This window comes from Geotrypetes seraphini, chromosome 8 (genome assembly GCF_902459505.1).
Source record: "Geotrypetes seraphini chromosome 8, aGeoSer1.1, whole genome shotgun sequence".
In the NCBI taxonomy this organism is placed as follows: domain Eukaryota; kingdom Metazoa; phylum Chordata; class Amphibia; order Gymnophiona; family Dermophiidae; genus Geotrypetes; species Geotrypetes seraphini.
Window position 1 is genome coordinate 171,074,684 of NC_047091.1, and position 22,811 is coordinate 171,097,494.

General features: G+C 44.2%; 1 protein-coding gene across 3 annotated transcripts in view; it reads right to left on the reverse strand.

Annotated features, from left to right (window-relative positions):
• Positions 1-22,811, reverse strand: part of LOC117365748 (clustered mitochondria protein homolog) — a 116,153-nt gene that overhangs the window by 11,363 nt on the left and 81,979 nt on the right. For all 3 annotated transcript variants that reach the window (XM_033956523.1, XM_033956521.1, XM_033956520.1), the window contains 6 exons: positions 21,913-22,066; positions 19,289-19,428; positions 18,285-18,365; positions 13,687-13,812; positions 4,774-4,895; positions 3,097-3,190 (listed from right to left, as the gene is read on the reverse strand). In XM_033956523.1, the coding sequence (XP_033812414.1) occupies positions 3,097-3,190; positions 4,774-4,895; positions 13,687-13,812; positions 18,285-18,365; positions 19,289-19,428; positions 21,913-22,066 (717 nt within the window). The remainder of the gene's footprint in view (positions 1-3,096; positions 3,191-4,773; positions 4,896-13,686; positions 13,813-18,284; positions 18,366-19,288; positions 19,429-21,912; positions 22,067-22,811) is intronic.

A 22,811-nucleotide genomic window follows, 5' to 3' on the forward strand; every position in this document is an offset into this window, starting at 1 on the left:
TTTTTACAAAGTCATTATCACTCCAGACATCTCGAGATATTCCACAAAACTGGACCTGCATCCGAGAAGCAGGATTTTCCGGTACGGACATATCTCACTTCGTTCCTAAGAACATAAGAATTACCGCTGCTGGGTCAGAACAGTGGTCCATCGTGCCCATCAGTCCGCTCCCACTGTGGCCCCCAGGTCAAAGACTAGCGCCCTAACCGAGACCAGCCCTACCTGCCTAAGTTCCAGTTCCGCAGGAACTCGTCTAACTTTGTCTTGAATCCCTGGAGGGGATTCCATTATCTGATCGTAATGTTCTACTTAGTCTATGCATTGTCAGACATTTGGTCAGATAATCAGGTAAAATCCCTTGGCAAGTTATTTACAAACTTTTAAATTGTACTCGATAGCAGATTGGCAACCAATGCAGTTTTTTTTTTTAAATTGGAGCAATATGTTCAAAACGTGAGTTTCCCATCAAAACCCGAGCTGCTGGATTTTGTAGAATCTGCAATACTTTCAAACGCACAGTTGGAAGGCCCAGATAAACACTATTACGGTTCATAGTCAGTCACGCGTGAGACACCAGCACACCGACAATCGAGCACTGACAATTCGGCGCAAGAAAGAAGCGCGCCATGGGAAAACTTAGTTTTAAAGAGCTCTGAAGCGGGGTGTGAGTGGGGTACCCCCCCTACTTTACTGTATAGTGTTTGCGCTGCTGTTGGGGGGGTTGGAACCCTCCATTATAGAGAAAACGGAACTTTTTCCGATTTTTTTCGGGAAAAGTTCCTTTTTCTCTATAATGTGGGGGGGTTGCACCCCCCCCCACTGGCAGGGTGAACACCATGCAGTAAAGTGTGGGGGTTCCCTCCCATACCCCCCAGAGCTCTTTAAAACTAAGTTTTCCCGCGGCGCGCTTCTTTCTTGCGCTGAATTGTCAGCGCTCGATTGTCAGCACGCTGGTGTCTGGCGTGCGATTATCCCATCACCCAATATTACAGTAGTCGAGCATTCAAAGCACTAACGTTTGTAGAACTTGTCTAAGATCCCAACCTGATTGAGGTAGTTTTCTTATTGCGAAATACGCAACCTGTATTACTCTATTTGAGTATTTTAATGATATTTGAGATTTGAGATATTTGAGATTTGAGATATTTGAGATTTTAATGATATTTTCGGAGAGAAATAGGAGAGACACACAGTAGCAGGCATCGGGATTGGCTTTGCCACAAGATGGACGAGGCATTTGCTTAGGACGGAAGAGGAGGCACCAGGTTAGCAGCATTTTAATCTGTTTTCATACAACAAGACAATCCTCCTTCAGCGCGTCAGCCCCATCTTTCACTGTACGTGAAGATCAGACTCCTCCCTCCCTACATCTAAAATTTCACGGCCCTTTTATTTATGATACACTAATCCGCACTCATCATGATCCCAAATTGTTAGAGGCTGACGGAAATCCAGGTTCAGGCTTCTGCTGAAAATGTCTGTGCATTTTCAGTGGAAACCAAAAACTGTAGCCCCACTCGACCTCTCGTGGGAAAATCATGGCTGCCATTTTTCAGCACAGCAGATGGGAACAGGAGCATTTTGGTGTCCTGAGGACACCACTAGACTACCAAGGCCTTTATGAGGTAGGCCTAGTGAGGGCCTACCATGGAGGGGGGAAGGGAGGCATGTTTTCTATTGGGAGTAGGAGGCAGCTGGTCTGCTGCTGTTGCATCAGTGGCAGAGCCACAGTTTTGATAAGATTCTGGCTAAAACCAAGCCACAGATTCCGTTTCAGCCAGAAACAAAACCACTGGTTTCAGTCAGCCTCTTCCTGACCTGGGTGACCCAATGTACAGGGCCTGGACCATACATCCACCTCTTGTATTTTCTTCCCCCTTGTACCACCCTTTCCGAGAGAACTGTATCTTTTGTTTTCTCCTTGTGTTTGCCCTTCTATCTATAATAATAAAACCCTAGAGCGCGCATGCGCTGTTGAAACTTCGTGATTCCTGGTGCCGTGAGGTTTGCTTCTGTGCCAGATCTCACAGCGCCTACGCTAGCTGGAGGTGCGTGCAGTGGCTGGAGGCACGTGACTGTGCAGCTCTTTCAACGGCGCCCGGCAACGACCGCCTTAGAGTCGAGCCTACGGGCTGCCGACCCCGCGGTACCGCGCCTGGTCGCTAGCTGAAGTGGCGGCGCAGAGCACTGCTCGAGCTGCTGGACGCATCACGTGTTCCTCGGTACTGGGGCGGGAGCGTGGAGATCGGGTCCGGGGAAGAGGAAGGTTGGTTGTTGTGCGCTGAAAGGGTAAGGGAGCCGGCCAGAAACAAACATGCTGCTGCACAGAGAAATGGGGTGGGGGGAGGGTAGGGAAATGCTGCTGCACAGGGAAATAGAGTGGGGAGGGAAATGCTGCGGCTCCACAGGGAAGGGTGGGAGGGAAATGCTGCTGCTGCACAGGGTAGTGGGGTGGGGGGAGGGGAGGGAAATGCTGCTGCTGCATAGGGAAATGGAGGGGGAGGGAATGTAGGAATGTTGCTGCATAGGAAAGTGGTGGGAGGAGGGAAATGCTGCTGCTGCACAGGGAAGTTGGGGTGGGGGAGAGGGAAAGGGGGCAGGGAGCAATCTTGGTTTGCTTTGGGGGGGGAGACAGAAGGGGGCCACGGAGAAAGACAGACAAAGAGGGCCAGGGAAAGAGACAGACAGACAAAGGGGGCCAGGGAGAGAGACAGACAGACAAAGGGGGCCAGGGAGAGCCACAGACAGAACGAATGACAGACAGACAGCATCCAAGGAGAGAGAGACAAAGAAAACAAAACAGACAGACAGACATCTGCTCTAGCACCCATTAATGTAACAGGTTTAAAGACTAGTTATTTAATAATTAGTAACTATGATTACCTTGTTTGACAATTACCCCCTTTTTGTTTATAAAACTGAACTGCTTAGATATTTTCATTACAGGTGGGATATCAAAGTTTAACTTGGAATGTCTCTTCACTACCAAATCTTCTTCATAACTTGCGTGTTGGTCTGTAATATTTCCGAGTCCTTGCTCGAACACAGAGCCGAACAAGACCATGCCGCCAAAGACAAGGCTGAGATCCTACTCACCAGAGCTTTATAAATAGTGTAGGTTTCCTTCTCGTGCTGCATGGCGGATCGGAAGTTCGCTTTGCTTGTGTAGACCAGAGCGATTAAATGATGACTGAGAGAAAAAATAAAAAGGATACACAATGACCTTTTTTTTACATAACATTTACAAATCAACTATAAATGATCAGGGGGTCAAATTCAAAGCTGCAACCACTGCAAGAAGTCACGTGGAAGCCGAGTGCTGTATGATACTCGGCAGCCCTATCTGTTCATCAAAGGACTGACAACTGCAGTTCTAAAATCTTATGAGGGGTCGCTAAAAAGTTCTCAGCCCAACCAACAAATTTGGGGCAGTCTCCATTGAGAGCAAAACACTTAGTCCAGCGATTTTCCATTTTCTTTGTTCCATATTTTTCTGACGGTACGAGAAAAATGGAAAATCGCTGGACTAAAGGCCTGATTCTGTAAAGGACGCTGGTATCAGCGGTCACCTAAAAAGCAGCTGCCGATTTCATGTCACTAATACACTGGTGTCCTATAAAGAATCGTGTTTACACTCCCAGCATTCTGCAGGCTTGCATTTCAGGCATCTGTTTCTCATCTACGGAGTTACTTAGGCTCTCTCCCAGGGCCATTTCTGGGCAAAGCCATGCCCACACGTCGCTTTGGGCATGCTTAAGCGTTGCTACACGTTAGAGAATGACACGCTGACAAAGTTCACTGTTCCCGTAGATAACCGCGGGAAACAATTCCGTGTTATTATTTAGTGTCTATCTCAGCCTCAGTCCTTCTACACCAGCATTCTTCAACACAAGGCTTGAGGGTCAGTGGCTGAGCCCATTCATACTCTGAATCTTATGTGAGCCAAGTATAGGATAATGAAGCCATTGTGATATCACTGATGAGGTTGGCTCTTGGGGATTGGTGGAATGAGGCATTATGACATCACAATATCTGCTCTGGATACCAGAGACTGTCATCCTCCAGTGTCTCTCTCAACCTCAGTCCTTCTACTACAGCATTCAACAGGGTTGAGGGTCAGTGGCTGGGCCCATTCATACTAGGATTCTTCCCTCTCTCCTTAAAGAATGATATGGGGATGGTTTCCTGTGGTTAACCACGGGGACAGGGACAAATTCTGTCCCTGTCATTCTCTACAAGTACCTGGAAGAAACCCAAATAGTAGCAACATTCCAGAGCTCAGATTGTGATGTCATAATGCCTCATTCCACCAATGCCTAAGCTCTGTCCTCATCTGCACAATTCTCAAACCCTTTAAAATCATAACTAGGGACATTCTACAGCTCAGAGTGTGATGTCATAATGCCTCATTCCACCAATGCCTAAGAGCCAACCTCAGCAGTGCTGTCACAATGGCTTGATCCTATACTTGGCTCAAACAAGAATACAAGAACTGCCGTACTGGGACAGACTGAAGGCTGGTCAAGTCCAGTATCCTGTTTCCAACAGTGGCCAACCAAGGCTCCATTCTTTAGTGTCTATCTCAACCTCAGTTCTTCTACATCAGCGTTCTTCAATGCAAGGCTTGAGGGTCAGTGGCTGGGCCCATTCATGCCAAGATTCTTCCCTCTCTCCCTAAAGAATGGCATGGAGATGGTTTCATGTTATCTGCAGGGACGGTGACGGTGACAAATTATGTCACCGTGTCATCGCCGTGAAAGTGGACTAACATACCTCAAAGCCACCTGCAGGGATCTGGTGCCATGATACTTGATGCTCGTCTCTAACGCTTTTTCCAGGAATCTCATCGCCAGATCCCATTCTAAGACAGCTTGGAGGACAACGCCAATGTTACTCTGTCAAAATGAGATTAAATAAAATAAAAAATAAAATAAAATATCAGACCAGCATTGCACAAGAGCAAATAAACTTTCAGAACTGCTCAATATATTAAAAAAAATGTCCAAAAGAGACAAAAAAAAATCCCCCCCAAAAGAATCCCAGGCATTGAAGAAGCAGCGTAGCACCGGCTGGATGCCGAAAAGAATACTCCTGCCCTGCACCCTTGGCCGCAATGAGGCAAGAGGCAACCGGCGAAGGTATTTACCGGGGGGGGAAGGGGTGTGTGTGAAGAGGGATATACAATGGCTGCCCCATTGTATAGGCCGTTTTAGGTTTTAAAACGCTTAGATAAGCTGTAGCTAGTAATATGGGGCAGCTTATCTAAGAGTTTTAAAACCTATATCGGCATTTCCTGTGGCCTAAACATGAGGGCGGCCTATACATAGGGAAATACGGTATATAGTATGATATACTATTTGATGTACCAGTGACAACACTTTAAATTGGATTCTTTGTTCAATCGGTAGCCAGTGCAGATTAGATGATGGATTTTTGATGTGTAGCTGTTTCATTAGATCTAGCCTCGGCATTTGACTTAGTTACATTACATTACATTAGGGACTTCTATTCCGCCTATACCTTGCAGTTCAAGGCGGATTACAAAAGAGCTAACTGGACATTTCCAGTGAAGTTACAACAGTTTCGGGGTTTGTGGTTTTTTGGGTTTTTTTTGGTTACAAGGGAGGAGAGGTACCTGGATTAATTCCGGAAGAACTTGCAAATTGGATATTAAATTGACTGTACGTTACTGTGTGATATAACAAATAGATTACAGTTAGAGTACAAATAAGATTACGTTACATTTCAGGGATCTGAATACTTGGCTGGTGTTTTGGGGAGGAAGAGATTATTTAAGTGGAGGTTTGGGGGTTGAATTTATCTAGGAGGAGGGGGAAGGGTTGGGTTAAGATATCTGGATAAACTTTTTGAAAAGTAGGGTTTTGATTTCTTTTCGAAAAGTTTTGAAGTCGCCCGTTGCCGTCAACAGGTTGGAGATGGAGTGGTTAAGTTTTGCTGCTTGCGCCGCCAGAAGGTTATCAAACATCTTTTGGTGCTGAGTGCCCTTGAGTGGAGGGAAGGCAAAAGGGTTCGGAGTTCTTCTTTGTCTTGAGGTGAGGATCTGGTTTAGGTGGTTGTTTAGATAGGGGGGGGGGGGGCGGAGCCATTTAATGCTTTGAATAATAGACAGTAGAATTTGAATTGAATTCGTGCTTGCATAGGTAGCCAGTGAGAGTCTAGGAAGGCAGTTGTAATAGGATCATCAATTGCTTATTGAAAGACTTGCAAGTATTGGTCTAGGCGTGAACGCGCTATCCTGGTTTCGCTCTTTTCCATCAAAAAGAACATTTTCTGCGATTGCTTCAAAATCTACTTCATCGACTTTCAATTTAACATATGGAGTTCCACAAGGCTCGGCATTGCCGCTACTATTACTTAATATATTTCTTGCTCCTCTATTGGCGATTATTTAGGAATCAAGGGCTAGGGTATACCGTTACACTGATGAGATCTTGCTGTTGATTAAGGTTGACCCGATAAGTAGAAATCTTGATATTCTTCAAAATTGTCTATTAAAAATTGATAGGTGGTTGGACGTCAATAAACTTTCACGGAACGTCAGTAAATGCCAAGCATGTTGGATAACAGGGTTAGGTCCGGATATAGAAATATCTATATCTTATAAGTGTACATCTATTAATGTAGTAACAAAATTAAGATATCTGGGAGTTTGGGTTGACTCTCATCTTACCTTTAATGAACAAATATTAGAAATCATGAGGAAGGGCTTTTATGCCCTTAGATCACTTTGTTCAGTTAGGCTTGGCTTTTTTTGTTGTTGTTGAGAATAAGAATTTTCATACATTGATTATTGCAATATAGCGTATGCTGGTTTATCAAAATTCAACATTAGGCGAATTCAAACGCTCCACAATACTGCTATTAAACTTTTGGCTCATAAGGGTAAATTTGATCACGTAACACCATTTCTCTGTTTTAGTCCAATCAATTATACTATCTCGGCTAGATTACTGTAATGTTATCTATTTTGGCATCACAAAGATCTGCCTCCAAAGGTTACAATTGATTCAGAATACCGTTGTGAAGTTGATTTATGGAAAATGCAAATTCGACCATGTGACTCCTTTGCTTTTGAGACTCCAATGGCTACCAGTTCATCTCAGAGTTCAATTTAAATGTATATGCATGGGTCAATGACTGGCTGAGTGGCAGACTTCAGAGGGTGGTAGTTAACGATACCCTCTCTAAAACATCGGAGGTGACCAGTGGAGTACCGCAGGGCTCAGTAAGATAACGTTATTCGCTGACGACGCCAAACTATGCAATATAGTAAGAGATGGCAATTCACTCGATAGTATGACACAGGACCTACATTTGTTGGAGCTTTGGTCCTCGACCTGGCAGCTGGGCTTCAACGCTAAGAAATGCAAGATCATGCACCTCGGCAGCAGAAATGCGTGCAGAACTTACACCTTGAATGGTGAGACCTTAGCTAGAACTTCAACAGAACGAGACTTGAGAGTGATCATCAGCGCAGACATGAAAACTGCTGATCATGCGGAGAAGGCTTCATCTAAGGCAAGACAGTTGTTAGGTTGCATCCGCAGGAGTTTCGTCAGCCGGAAGCCGGAAGTCATAATGCCGTTATACAGAACCATGGTGAGGCCTCATTTGGAATACTGTGTGCAATTCTGGAGGCCACACTACCGAAAAGATGTGCTGAGAGTAGAGTCGGTGCAACGGATGGCCACCAGGATGGTCTCGGGGCTCAAGGATCTATCGTACGAGGAAAGGCTGAAAAATTTGCAGCTGTACTCACTCGAGGAACGTAGGGAGAGAGGAGACATGATCGAGACGTTTTAAGTATATTACCGGCCGTATCGAGATGGAAGAAGAGATTCTCTTTCTCAAAGGACCCTCAGCCACAAGAGGGCATCCGCTCAAACTCAGGGGCGGGAAATTTCATGGCGACACCAGGAAATATTTCTTCACCGAGAGAGTGGTTGATCCTTGGATCGAGCTCCCAGTGCAGGTGATCGAGGCAAACAGCGTGCAAGAATTTAAGAGCAAATGGGATGCCCATGTGGGATCCCTTAGAGGGTTAAGCCAAGGGAACCTGTCACCGGGAGTGGGATCCCTAGGATAGTAGACTTGGGGGTGGGTCAGTAGAGTGGGCAGACCTGATGGGCTATGGCCCTTATCTGTCGTCATCTTCTATGTTTCTATTTTCAAAATTTTGTATGACATTTTCATTCCTCTTGTTCCTCTGCTCTGGAACGTCTACAGATTTTCCTATGCAATTTAAGGGCTCCTTTTATTAAGCCACGCTAGCGGGGTTAACGCGCGTGATTTTTCAGCTGGCCTAAAAACTACCGCCTGCTCAAGAGGAGGCGGTAGCGGCTAGCACAGCCGGCGGTTTAGCGTGCGGTATTACGCGCATTAAACCGCTAGCGCGCCTTTGTAAAAGGAGCCCTAAACTTTCCCTCCCTTCTAGGAAAGGAATTAAAGGTGTCAAGAATTTCAGCCTTTCGCTGGCTTTTAAATTTTCTCAATTATGGAATGAACTTCCTTTAGTTTTGAGATGTCCTGGTCCTTTCCAATTCTTCCGCAAATCTCTAAAAAAACTTTTCTATTTGCCAAACATTTTGAAAATTAATCTCCATATAACCGTAGCATATTTTTGATTAATTACTGTTAACCGTGTCGAGCTCCCGCTGGACCCAGTATATAAAGCTAAGTTTTCGTTTAGTTTATATCTTTTTTTATCATTGGTTGCCAATATCATAGAAAGCGAATCTCTTCATAAAGGTAGTTGATAAATCTCAAGAAATTATACACAAACCCCTGGCTCAAGGCAGTATGAAAACTGCACCCAGTATGTATAATTTTGTGCAGCAAATTTTCTCAGTTTTCTTAGATTAAAAGGATAAATAGAAACCATCTAGTATCAGTCAGCCAACTATACCGGTTCAATGTACATAAGCTTTAAAGGTCTGACAATAAGTGATACAAATATCACAACATCCAATGTTATGGTTTCCACTTATATAGGGCAAAGCTAACAAGATTTAACATTTTCCAAGATGACAAATCTACAAGTACAGTACTCCCCCGCCAAGTCGTGTTTCAGTGTTTGCTCCCCCAGTCAGTCGCGGTTTTTTAACCTCCGCAAAAATATCCTCCATCCGCCTCTTCCGAGACACTGCCGTGCGCATCCTCCGCCCCCCCCCCAACCTGCTTTGCCGGACCAGCGATCTCGGCCCGGGTCGAAGCCGCAGGCGCCACAGCCCGCATCGGGACTCGCAGCAGCCGCCCCTGCAGCCCTCTCCCGCCTCCGATTCCCGCTCCTAAACCGCATCCAATTATCGCAGTTTTTCAAAATTTGCGGGTGCTCCTGGAACGCAACCCCCGTGAATTTCAGGGGAGTACTGTATACCGACTTCTAAGAAATACAGTAAGTTGTTCATTTTTAGAAGTCAACCATGTCAACCCCTGCAGATTCTATAGGAGATCTAGATATCCTAACCTGGATCTGACTGCTGGCTGTCTCGGTACTTGAGTATGTGACATCCTGGAGTTCTCACTGGCATTTAAATCACTGCTTAGAAATAAAATGCACTCAATATGTAGTCTCAAGTACTGTCCCAACACAGTACATCTAGGGTGAAAAGGACTGTGGAAGACACAAGTGGATTTAGAAACAATGCAGGTTTTGTCTCCGAGCGCTCCAGTCTTAAGCAGCTCCTAAGTTATGCTGGTGGCATAGTGCTGGATCCAGTGCATGCCAAGCCGACGACAGCTATTTCAGCCACTAATTCATTTTGCAAGTCCAGTGCTATTTTGGCAGGAACTTGTTGTGAGCCATCCAAGGTCAACGAGAACCTTTCAGGCTGTTTAATTTCCTGAGCAGACCTTCCTTGGCAGTGGTTGCATTTCAAGGACTTTAGCAAAACTCATTTTCAGAATTACTCAGGAAGCACAAAGCTGTACAGATGATTCCTTATATCTGTAGTATGGTGTTTTGGCCAAGTTTGGATAGATTTTTATTTTTCTCTCTACTATTTGCAATTCTCCGTTTACGATTTGAGTGTATTTATTTATATAAAACTTATAGCCTAAGTGGTTTACATTCAGATATTCCAGCATTTTTCCCTTTCTGGGGCAATGGGGGATTAAGTGACTTGCCCAGGGTCACAAGGAGCAGAATGGGATTTGAACCCACAACTCAGGATGCTGAGGCTGTAGCTCTAACCATTGCGCCCCGCGGTCTCCCAGAGTGCTCCTTTAGATATCGATGAACCAATTTTAATATTTACCCCTCATGTCCATTAACTTGTGGGCATAATTATTATGTAACTTCCTTCTTCTTACATTGTGTAATTCGCTGATTGTCCAGCCTTCTTTCTATGTGAACCGCCTAGAGGTCAGTTGACTATGGCGGTATAGAAAAATAAAGTTATTATTATTATTATTATTAATTGACAGCATGCAAAGTCGCGCCTTTAGGTTACAGATTATTATCTCGTACTTGCACAACACCATTAATTAGCAGCTAATTTAACAATTAATAGCCAATAATTGGTTATAATTGATGCAAATTAGCACTTTTTTGTTCATTAAGCGAGTGAATGCTTAATCGGTGTCCCACACCTTGAGAGCCCGATTCTATACAGTCTGCCTAAAAAATTCAACACGATTTTATAAACGTTAAAGCGCGCTTTATAAAATCACTCTTCGCTTCCTAATTTTAGGCGCACCCCATTTACGCCAGGGTTTTCTTTGCCTACATATCTATGCCTAAGTTAGGCACCTAGCTCAAAAACAGGTCCATGAGCCACCCCCCTAACCATGCCCACTTTTAGGTAGGCACTCTGGACTAGGCGCCTACTTTTTATAGAATTGTGTTTTTCAAGTTAGGTGCCTAACTTTCAATTAACACCTCATATTTGGCTTTAATTGAACTTAAGTGCCAATTAATCAATTAAGGGGTAGATTCTCTAATATTGGCGGTAAAATCCAATGGGCCGCTGTCACAGCCGTAAATGTAACAAATTTCAAAAAGACGAGTCGTCCTCGAAAAACCGCACATGCTAATAAGGCTTGCAGAGGATGGCCAAATTTACATGAGATGCGTTGCTGGTGAGAGCAATCGGCACATGCGCAGAATAGACCACAGTAAGAGGTGCCCATGTGCGAATGCGCCAGGAAAAGCTACATCACAGGCACACATATCATGTGCGTGCCTTATTGGAGTGCAATATATGCACACGTCATAGGCGCACGTCACATGCGGATGTGGGGCGGAGAACTACCAGCAAACGCTATGTTATTTTGTCAATCATAGGCACGCCAGTGCTACTGGATGAAGGGGAAGGGAGGGGAAGTGCATCAGTTTTCAACAAGTGAGCATAACACACACCTTTAATACAAGTGCTTGAGAAGCGTGCTTTTGAGGGGGGGGGGGTTCCACCAAAACTATTATAATTTATGTGAATGGTGTATATATTTTTTTCTAATTGTTATAATGAGCCACAGCCATAAACACCCGCTTTGCACAATACCGGCACCTCCGGACCAGCCAGTAATTGCTGGTCATCAACAGCTGGCACCTTGCTTGGGGAATCACCCGGTGATGATCGAGAATCGCCCAGAGTGCTCCTTTAAATATCGACGAGCCCATTTGACTACCTCTTTAATATGTATGACCTCGTTATCATACATTTGCATGGCAGAGTCGGAGTCTGCCAGGAAGCTCGGAAAAGACCACGTTGAGCTATTCTGGTAATCGGCCGGCAAAATACTGCCAAGCTAAAGCAGCTGGAGCCGGTTTAGCGGCCATCGTTAAAGGCACGGTAAGGCGCACCGATGGGGATACCTTACTTTAGGTGGACTATACAGAATTTGCCTGCGAGCGTGCAAAATTCTTAGCATGGAACCGCAAGAGAAAGGGGGCGTGGGCAGATCAGGGGCGCGCCCATCACTTACGCACACAGGTTACAGAATACTACTATCAGTTATGCGCTTAATTGTGAGCTAAGTTAGTTTAGGTGTATGCACCTATAGTTAGGCACATAACTGCAGACTTATACAAGTATTCTCTATCAGCAATTATGCATGAAATTGCTCATATAGAACATAAGAATTGCCACTGCCGGGTCGGACCAGTGGTCCATCATGCCCAGCAGTTCGCTCACGCGGCGGCCCTCCGGTCAAAAGACTGGCGCCGTAACTGAGACTAGCCCTAGCTGCGTACGTTCTGGTTCAGCAGGAACTTGTCTTAACTTTGTCTTGAATCCCTGGAGGGCGTTTTCCCCTATGAAAGATTCCGGAAGAGCGTTCCAGTTTTCTACCACTCTCTGGGTGAAGAAGAACTTCCTTACATTTGTACGGAATCTATCCCCTTTCAACTTTAGAGAGTGCCCTCTCGTTCTCCCTACTTTGCACTTATCATTCTAGCAACTAACTTTAGGCGACCCATATAGTAATTTGTCATGTTGTTTTGCAGAAGGTTGCATAGCTTCTTGATGAACTACTACTAATCAATTCAGTCGTGTCCGACCCTTGGATATTCTGTAGGCCAGTCCTCACCATGCTTCCCTGTTTTCCACAGCTTCTTTCAATTGCTTGATGTTCATTCCCGTGTCATCCTTGATGGTCTCCAGCTAACTGGCCTTTGGCCTACCCTGCTTCTTTTTACCATTGACCATTCCTAGTAGCACCTCCTTTTCTAGTGAATTCGCCCTCATCACATGTCCAAAATAGGTCAATTTCTGTCTGGTAATCTTGCCTTCCAGGGTCAACTCTGGGTTTATATGATCAAGAACATCTTTGTTGGCGATCCTAGCTGTCCATGGGATTCATAGACGTCTTCTCCAGCACCACAGCTTGAAGGCGTCGATTTTGCTTCTATCTGCTTTTGTGTGTCCATGTCTCACAGCCATATGTCGCAATTGGGAACACAATGGCAGTGATCAGTCTTTGTTTGATCGAGACGTCCTTGCACTTCCATATTTGGTCCATGCTCACTTAATGAACTCATCTTGTAAAAACAAGAAAATGATGAGTCAGTCTATTTTGGCCCACAAAAAGTACAATTCTCAGTGTGATAACTAGACAAGAGCATACATTCTTTCTCGGTTAATGCACTCGCTTAACAATCATAGACTGGTGCTTCGTCACCCTGCACAAGCCCATTGGGAATCTACAAGAACCTGTGCCATTTTTTCCTAGTCCCTTTCTTATGGAATAATTTATTGTTCAGAGATAACTTACAAAAAAATATATACATTCAGAGCTAATTTAAAAACACACTTATTCACTATTGTGTTTGACACTTGTTAATGCTGATGGACAGATGGCGGCAGCAGCAAGCCTGACAACATAACTTGGTAACTCGGACAGTTTTTGTGAATCCTGGCACCATACGGGTTGAATGAATCTTTATCCTTGTGAAATTGTTCTTTATCCTATATTCTGGCGCTTCATCCCCATCTATTAATTTTGTTGATATTTATTGTCTAATTCAATTTGGCATTCTCCAAAGTTTGGCGATATGTCAAATTTTGAAAATAAAACAAAAACATTAAAAATTAAAAGTGGCTGAACTTTCACGGGTTTAAATACACAAATATTCCCCAGGAAGTAAGGCAGAAACTTGAGATGTGAGGAGCAGATGGGGATGGAAGCACACTTGTTAATATTCGAACCGAGGCTACCACCACTTACATCCAGAATGGCCATCGTGGGGTGATCCTCTCCCGCTATGAGCAGCATGAGGTAACGTGCCCGATAGAGCAACTTCAGAGACACTGGAAGATGTCCATTTGCAAAACAGTACAGAGCAAGGAGAACCTGAATGAAATTAAAAAAAACCAAAACACACAAACAGAAACATTGTTAAGGATGTCCAGGGGAACTGTTTATGGAGAGTTTCGAACAGGGGTGTCCAACCTCAACCCTCATCCATTTGAGTTTTCAGGATTTCCACAATGAATATGCACAAGATCTATTTGCATACATTGGAGTCAGTGCATGCCAATAGATATCAGCATGTTCAATGGGGAAATCCTGAAAACCCAACTGGGTTGCAGCTCTTGAGAACGAAGGTTGGACATGTTCCATGTCTCACTTCAATAACTGTTCAGGGACCACCTGGCCTCAGTGGCATACCAAAGGGGAGGGGGGGTAGGAAGAGGGCGATCCACCCCGGGCGCCATGTTGGTGGGGGCGCTAGCACCCCTCCACCTCTCCGCACCCCCCCGCCTCTTCCCACTCCTTCCATCATCATGCACGCACCCCCTTTCCCCGTACCTTTAGTTGAAGTTGTTGCTCACGACAGTCAACAACATAACATAAGAATAGCCTTACTGGATCAGACCAATGGTCCATCAAGGCCAATAGCCCATTTTCATGGTGGCCAATCCAGGTCCCTAGTACCTGGCCAAAATCCAAGGAGTAGCAACATTCCAGCATCTCAAAGAATAACAAGATTCCAGAACCCCAATGAGAGCAACATTCCAGAGCTGAGATTGTGATGTCATAATGCCTCATTCCATAGTGCCTCAGAGCCAACCTCAGTGATGTTACAATGGCTTAATTGTCCTATACTTGGCTCATGTAAGAACATAAGAATAGCCTTACAGGGTCAGACCAATGGTCCATCAAGCCCAGTAGCCCATTCTCATGGTGGCCAATCCAGGTCCCTAGTACCTAGCCAAAAGCCAAGGAATAGCAACATTCCATTATCTCAGAGCAAGCAAGATTTTGGAACCCCAAACAGTAGCAACATTCCATGCAGAATCCCCAAAGAGTATCAACATTCTATGCTATCGATCCAGGGCAAGCAGTGGCTCGCGACCCCGTTGGCTCTCCTGCAGTCACTTATGGGTGCCGTGCATAGGAAGTATGTCAGAGAGAGAGCCTACAGAGTCACGAGGAGCACATGGTTGACCGCCGTGAGCAATAACTTCAACTAGAGATACGGGGAAGGGGGAGGCAGAGACAAGGGTGGGGGAGGAGCGCCATCGCTCCAGGCGCCTCTCACCCTCACTATGCCACTGCCTGGCCTGTCAGGTTTTCAGGATATCCACCAATGACTAAGCAGGAGATAGATGTGCATGCACTGCCTCTATTGTATCCAAATAGATTTCTTGCTTAGTCATTGGTGGATATCCTGAAAACCCGACTGACCGGATAGACTTGAAAACTAGGTTGAAAACCACTGAAATAAGACATGGAGGGAGGATAGGAGCACACACTTTTTTTAAAAAATTGAAAATTTGAGTTCCTGTTATAGAAATGAACTTAGCTCTGTTTTTTTGTTTATTTCTCTTCTATTCCTCTCTTTATTTTATCATCAACATCACTGTTATTTTAGTTCATGACTGTTGACCGAGTCAAGCTCCATTTTTATGGAGATGACCCGGTCTATAAACTTAAGCTTTAGTTTAGAAGCAAGCTACGGTCTCTTGTCCTTGGTGAGCAACTTCTCAATGCATGCAGGGCTAGAAAATACTCAAAAAAAGATCCAGCCTCTTGCCTGGAGAAGCCAAGAGGTGGCGGGAGGCTCTGTGGCCCTGATTCCAGTACTTCCACAGGGTTTAGTGCATTGCTTAAACCTGAACTCTGGTTTTAACACTCGATCAGCCAAGCTAAAATCCAGACTGTGACAAACAGTTACATCTATCAACTCCCACCAGATGGCAAATTAACTTTACGCAGCGAGTAGGAGACGGCAATTCTGCCTTCATAGAAACTGTGGTGTTAAAATATTTCCACATTAGGAAAGCATTTCAGTCGGGCTAGATGGGCAGCCAGAAAATTAAGTTGTGGTATCATTTGGGGAAAAGTTTCCCCTTGACAAGTCCAAAACTCCACCTCACAGTATTCAAGAAAGAGATATATGGCTGAATCCATCAACTTAGAACAGCTACCTCCAATATATTGCACATTCAGGGTTCAGATAAACAGTCTTCTTCAAACCATATCAGAAGTAAGACAAACCAAAAATATGGAATAATCCAATCATTTATTTTCTTCCATATAGCAGAGATACTAGCATGTGGGGAACCACAGGTACTAGGGGTCATTCAGAGAAACTGAAAGGGGACAAGTTTAAAACAAATGCCAGGAAGTTCTTTTTTACCCAGAGGGTGGTGGACACATGGAACGCGCTTCCGGAGGCTGTGATAGGCCAGGCCCATCTCCATCAAGGGCACCCCTTTGCACATGGCTCACAATATTAGGATTCTCGGAGTGATATTTGATAATAAATTAACGTATCATGATCACATAAGTCATGTGGTCAAATCTACTTTCTATCGACTCCGACAAATTCGTTCAGTGGCAAAATTTTTATGTGCAAAATCTCTGAATATTTTAATTCATTCATTAGTAATTTCCAAAATTGATTATTGTAGCGCTTTATTTAAAGGTATATCGCAGAAAGAAATCAGACGTCTGCAAATTATCCAGAACGCCTCTGTTAAATTAATTTACAAAGCCAAAAAATTTGATCACGTCTCTCCACTTCTCAAAAAAGCACACTGGCTCCCAGTTACACACCGAATTTTATTTAAAATATGTCTGCTTACATTTAAATCATTATTATTTAAAACCCCTGCTTTTATATATAGAGTTTTAATTCCTTATCGTACTTCGAGACAGCTAAGATCACAAGATCAACACTTATTGGCAATACCCTCACTAAAAGTTATCAATACAAGGCGTCACACCATGTTCTCAATAACAGCTCCTCAATCTTGGAATGATCTCCCACTTTTTCTTCGAGAGGAAAGGAACCTAGATAAATTTAAATCCAAACTTAAGAGCTTCCTTTTTAATGATGCTTTTAATGTATAAATTTTATATTCTAAAACTTTTTTACTTTTCACTTTTTATTCTATATATTAAATATAAATTTTATTTGTTACCCTTCCTATTGTTTTTTCCTTAAATGTAATTAAATTAAATTAATAATGATTGTAACCCTTTAAAAAAACCTTCCTTAGCTTTGAAATGAATGTAGAAATTATGTATAGTAATGTCTGTAATTATATTGTTTGTTATATTTGTCTCCCCAACTGATTTTTAATGAGATTGTACATCGCCTAGGAAATGTGATAGGCGATTAATCAAATTTTTGTAATAAACTTGGAAACTTGGAATACAGGGGTTCAAGGAAGGTTTGGATAGGTTCCTAAAGGTTATGGGGATTGAGGGGTACAGATAGAAGTAGAGGTAGGTTATAAAAATGGTCAGGAACTACTTCACAGGTCATGGACCTGATGGGCCGCCGCAGGAGCGGACCGCTGGGCGCGATGGACCTCTGGTCTGACCCAGTGGAGGCAACTTCTTATGTTCTTATGTCCCCTAGTATCTCTGCTGTATGGAAGAAAATAAATGATTGGATTATTCCATATTTTTGGTTTGTCTTACTTCTGATATGGTTTGAAGAAGACTGTTTATCTGAACCCTGAATGTGCAATATATTGGAGGTGGCTGTTCTAAGTTGATGGATTCAGCCATATATCTCTTTCTTGAATACTGTGAGGTGGAGTTTTGGACTTGTCAAGGTTGATTTACCTCACTATCATCTTCTTATACCCTTTGAAAAGTTTCCCCTCCCATTTGTGTCATCATGGGAGACAACACAAAATTTTTTTAAAAAGTGTTCTGGCCCTCTTCCTGCAGGATCCCCTCCCCCCATTATCCCCTCAGCCTACCTCAATCCCTGGTGGTGATCAATATGGCAGCTGCAACCTATCACCTTAGTCTCAAAGTAGGGAGCACATTGAAATCATGTGTGTGTGGGCGTGGGGGGGGGGTAACCTTCATCGTCGGCAAATGAAACCCTATTCATTTTCGTTTGTCAATGAAAGGAAACAAGTTTCCACCCCTAATGCAACAACAACTGTCGATAACGCAACTGCGAACCAAATGGCCCATCCCATTTGCCTCACGATCTCATCTTCTACCACGTTGATAAGATAAACATTTTAACGCCCACAGCTAAACCACAACCACTTTTCAGCGCTCTCCTACCCAGCCTTCCGGTTCTGTTCCTATTGCCCCCCTCAGGAGCATGCCATTGGCCTCCCAGTCCCCCAGCCTCTCTCGATCCAGCAGCTGATTCGGACTTCCAGCCTCTATTGAACTAAGACTGGGATTTAGCTCCACTAAGTGCATTTCTATTCACAATGGATGGCGATCGTTTTCCCTATTAGACACCCCCTCCATTCCCGTCACTGTAGCAACAGCCCTTGGCCAAGCTGGCTGAACACGGCTCTTGCCCTAAAGCCGGAGGACATGGTGGATTTACTTACGTATTCCTGGATAGCGTTTGCATGGTCAAATCCCAGAATCCTCTCAGCCATTATCACTGTTTTTTGCTGAATATCCAGTGCCTGTTAATGGACAGGAAAATAATCTGTCTATAAAATCTTCTCAAGTAGGGAGAGGGTCGATTACAGGTTTTTTTTTCCACTGCAGAGTGTTTTTGACTTCAACATTAACTGATAAAAGCATATTAAACTCATGTCTTATAGTCTTACATCCTGTTCAGGCAGAAATCACTCGTCCTGTTCAAAAGCTGCATAAAATGAAGCTTTTCCCTACCACAAAGGACATCTCAAAGACAGAACTACGTTACATAGACGAAACCGCGCGAGACAATTATGCGCGGAAAAACCCGCCCAGACAATCATGCGCAGGACTTCAGCGCGCTGGATTTCAACACTATTTTAAAGCGCTCTGAGCGAGCGTGTGAGGGGGAAAACCCCCCCCCCCACACTTTACTTAGAAATGTTGGTGCTCCCATTGGGGGGGGGGTGGAACCCCCCACATTAGAGGAAACAGCCTTTTCCCCTGTTTTTTAAGGAAAAATCCCCACCCCCAACGGGAGCGCCAACATTTCTAAGTAAAGTGGGGGGTCCCCCCCCCACACACCCCTCGGAGCGCTATAAAATAGTGTTGAAATCCAGCGCGCTGACGTCCTGCGCGCGATTGTCTGGGCAGGTTTGTCTGGGCGCTTATGACTGGATATGCAGAACTACGGTACAGCATCTGACATCTTTCAATCCAGTTCATCTCTTTCATTAAATATTTGATACAGGTACAATGGTGTGTCTAACTCCATGCTCACTGCTGTCTCTCTTCCATCACCCAAATCCAGTAAACCACTAATTTATCCTCCCCCCTTGAGGGGAGGGAGAATGTTACTTTTGCTTTGAAAATGAGAAAGACTCAGAGAGATTTGGAGAAATGCAACACAGCACTGTGAAAATGCACAAAAAAAACCCAAAAACACAACATGAGAAGCATCGCCTACCGCTGCTATATCACCTAAGATAAACTTCAGCTTGCCGAGAAGCCGGAGACATGCGCTGATGTCCGGATGCATCGCTCCGTAGACGTTATTTTGTAAGGCTAATGCTTCATTCAGGAGCACGACACTTTCCTTCAGATTGCCTGCATTAGGCAGAGAAAAGAGGACCATCAGAGATCTCCATCAGCATTTATAAAGTAATTTAGTAAGTACAACTAGAGAATGACACGGAGACAAATTTTTCCCTGTCCCCGCAGGAACTGGATTTCCACATCCCATCCCCCGTGAGTTTTCTCGCTGTCTCTGCCCCATTTCTCTAAGTTCTGCCTTAACCACACAAGCCTAAAGTGTTTGAGGCTTATGCAGATGAGGATGGAGCTTAAGCATTGGTGGAATGAGGCATTATGACATCACAATCTGAGCTCTAGAATGTTGCTACTTATGGTTTTAAAGTGTTTGAGGCTTGTGCAGGTGAGGACGGAGCTTAGGCATTGGTGGAATGAGGCATTATGACATCACAATCTGAGCTCTAGAATGTTGCTACTTGTGATTTTAAAGGGTTTGAGGCTTGTGCAGGTGAGGACGGAGCTTAGGCATTGGTGGAATGAGGCATTATGACATCACAATCTGAGCTCTAGAATGTTGCTACTTGTGATTTTAAAGTGTTTGAGGCTTGTGCGGGTGAGGACGGAGCTTAGGCATTGGTGGAATGAGGCATTATGACATCACAATCTGAGCTCTAGAATGTTGCTACTTAGGATTTTAAAGTGTTTGAGGCTTGTGCAGATGAGGACGGAGCTTAGCCGTTGGTGGAATGAGGCATTATGACATTATAATCTGAGCTCTAGAATGTTGCTACTTGTGATTTTAAAGTGTTTGAGGCTTGTGCGGGTGAGGACGGAGCTTAGGCGTTGGTGGAATGAGGCATTATGACATCACAATCTGAGCTCTAGAATGTTGCTACTTAGGATTTTAAAGTGTTTGAGGCTTGTGCAGATGAGGATGGAGCTTGCAGGAATGGGGCGGGGCAGAAAAGAACTCACAGGGATGGGATGGGAAAATGAGTTCCCATGGGGACGGGGAAAAATTTGCCCCCGTGTAATTCTCTACTTGGGAGAACAGTATAAAAAAATTGAATAAATAAATAGTGTGAAGAGTTTCAGAATCTGGTAACCAGAGCTGAGATTGTGATGTCATAATGCCTCATTCCACTAATAAGAGCCAACCTCATCAGTGATGTCACAATGGCTTCATTGTTCTATGCTTGGCTCACTTTTGCTACATTCGGATTGCTAGAGTAGTGCAGTGTAGAGAATGACACGGGGACAAATTTTTTTCCCATCCCTGCAAGAACTCAATTTCCCCGTCCCTGCGAGTTTTGTCACCCTCCCTGTCCCATTCCTGTAAGCTCTGCCTTAACTGCACAAACTTGAACATTTATGATTTTAAAGTGTTTGAGACTTGTGCAGATGAGGGATGGAGCTTGCAGGAATGGGACAGGGACAGGAAAAGAACTTGCGGGGATGGGATTGGAAAATGAGTTCCTGCAGGGACGGGGAAAAATTTGTCCCCGTGTCATTCTCTAGGTATGACACAAGGGGGACACCTTTCCCGAGGCTTAAGTCTAACTATGGTAATACAGACAAAATAACGAGGGGCTTAATTCACCCCACAAAGGGAATAATTCTATAAAGTGCAGCATACCAGCAAATACTCACATATATGTCAGATATATGTCTATGCGCTATAGATATCACCTTTACTCCCTTTGTTTATTTCTTTATATTAAAAAGTGGACTAACATGGCTACCACACCATTTCACTCAAGAGGTTCAGAAGACAGGCCAATGGCTGAGCACCCTTCTACCATCTGGGTCCTGTAAAGGGCAAAAACCCGATCAGGATCAAGGTTGGAGTGGGTTTCAACGACAACTCAATTAGTTTGGAAGGAGGGTCGGTTCCGGGCAGATCTCTACAGTCTGTACCCCAGAATTGGCAGGGAGAGGCGGAGAGATTACGTATACCAGTGTTTAATCATGAAGTGGAACCTGTGCAGAAGGCCCCATTTAACTCTGGCCACCTTGTTAAGCAGAATAGGCTGACCACTCAGGTCTTTATCTGCCAACAGTTTTTATTTAAAAAAATTTATACACCACCTGGAGTCTCATCGGTCTCCAAAATAACATACATAAAAATAACACATTCATGACATTATACAATAATTCAAAGCAACTCAAGAAGTGGAACCTAAAAACTCCTTGGTATCATCCTTCACTATCATTACAGTTAGAAGAGGATCAGAATCCTAGGGAGCAATTCACAGGTACGCAACCACAAAAAGCTTTTGTTTTAAGCAATCTCTTAAAGCTATGACGATCCGAACATAGTCATAATTGACCCCGTAATTTATTCCATGGAGAAACACCAATGCATGAAAACATTCTTAGTTGTATGGCCACATACCTTACATTTGTAGCCGATTGAGATATTAATCCGATCTCAAAGCTCAGGATGGTCTATAGACCTCACAAAGATCCTGAAACCAATTAGTTACACCATGTAATGAAACCTTTGGACGATTTGTCACCTTTATTGCAAGTTCATCTGAAAACGCACACAGAACATACCTTGCTGTATGTTAGCCTGGGCCGTTTGAAACACCCGTGTGGCTTCCTTTGCCTTTATGTGGATATGTTTAACCACTGGTAACATGTTGAGAATGTCCTCTTCTGTGAAAGTAGGCTTGTGACGGCTTTCGAAATTATATTCCCGCAGCAGGATCTAAAGTTAGAAGAAAACAAGGCAGTGGATGAAGGCCGCTGTTACAATACCCGCTTATCGTTTTGATGAGATCTTTCGTGGAGGAGTGGTCTGAGGGGAGGGATTGTGAGATCGTTCAGTTGCATAGCTATTACAATCTCTGGCGAGGTCTACGAGCCTCAATCTTTTGGTTCTAAGTTGAAGAATCAGCCTTCCTGTGAAAAAGGTGAGGGCCTGACCAATTTCAGTATTTTCCTAATAACTAATTTCATTGGTGTTTTTTTCTAAAGGGAAACAAAAGAACCTCTTCAATTCCTGGTCCTGTCTGTAATCTGTTTTGTCTCTGGGCACACGCAATGTCTGCTCATTGTGTGTGAAGTTGTGTACGTGACGTTCATGCAGTTAGCTGAGAACCTGGGAAGTAAATTCAATTTCCATTGTAGCTCCTTGCGAGTCCAGGCAAGTCACTTAACTCTCCAATGCTCCAGGTACAAAAACTTAGATTGTGAGCCGACTAGGGACAGAGAAAGCCAGTGGTGTAGTGAGGGTAGGAGGCACGAGGCACCTAGGGCAATGGCGCCCCCCCCCACTCCCCCCTCAGCCCCCCCACCTCTTTAAATCTTTGCCAGCAAGATCAGCTTCTCCAGCCTGCTGTTTGTGTCGGCTTTGGCTTTCCCTCCAATGTCACGACCTGGCCTCGCGACCAGGAAGTGATTTCAGAAGGGAGTCAGGCTTGTGCGACCAGCAGGCCAGAGAAGTTATTCAC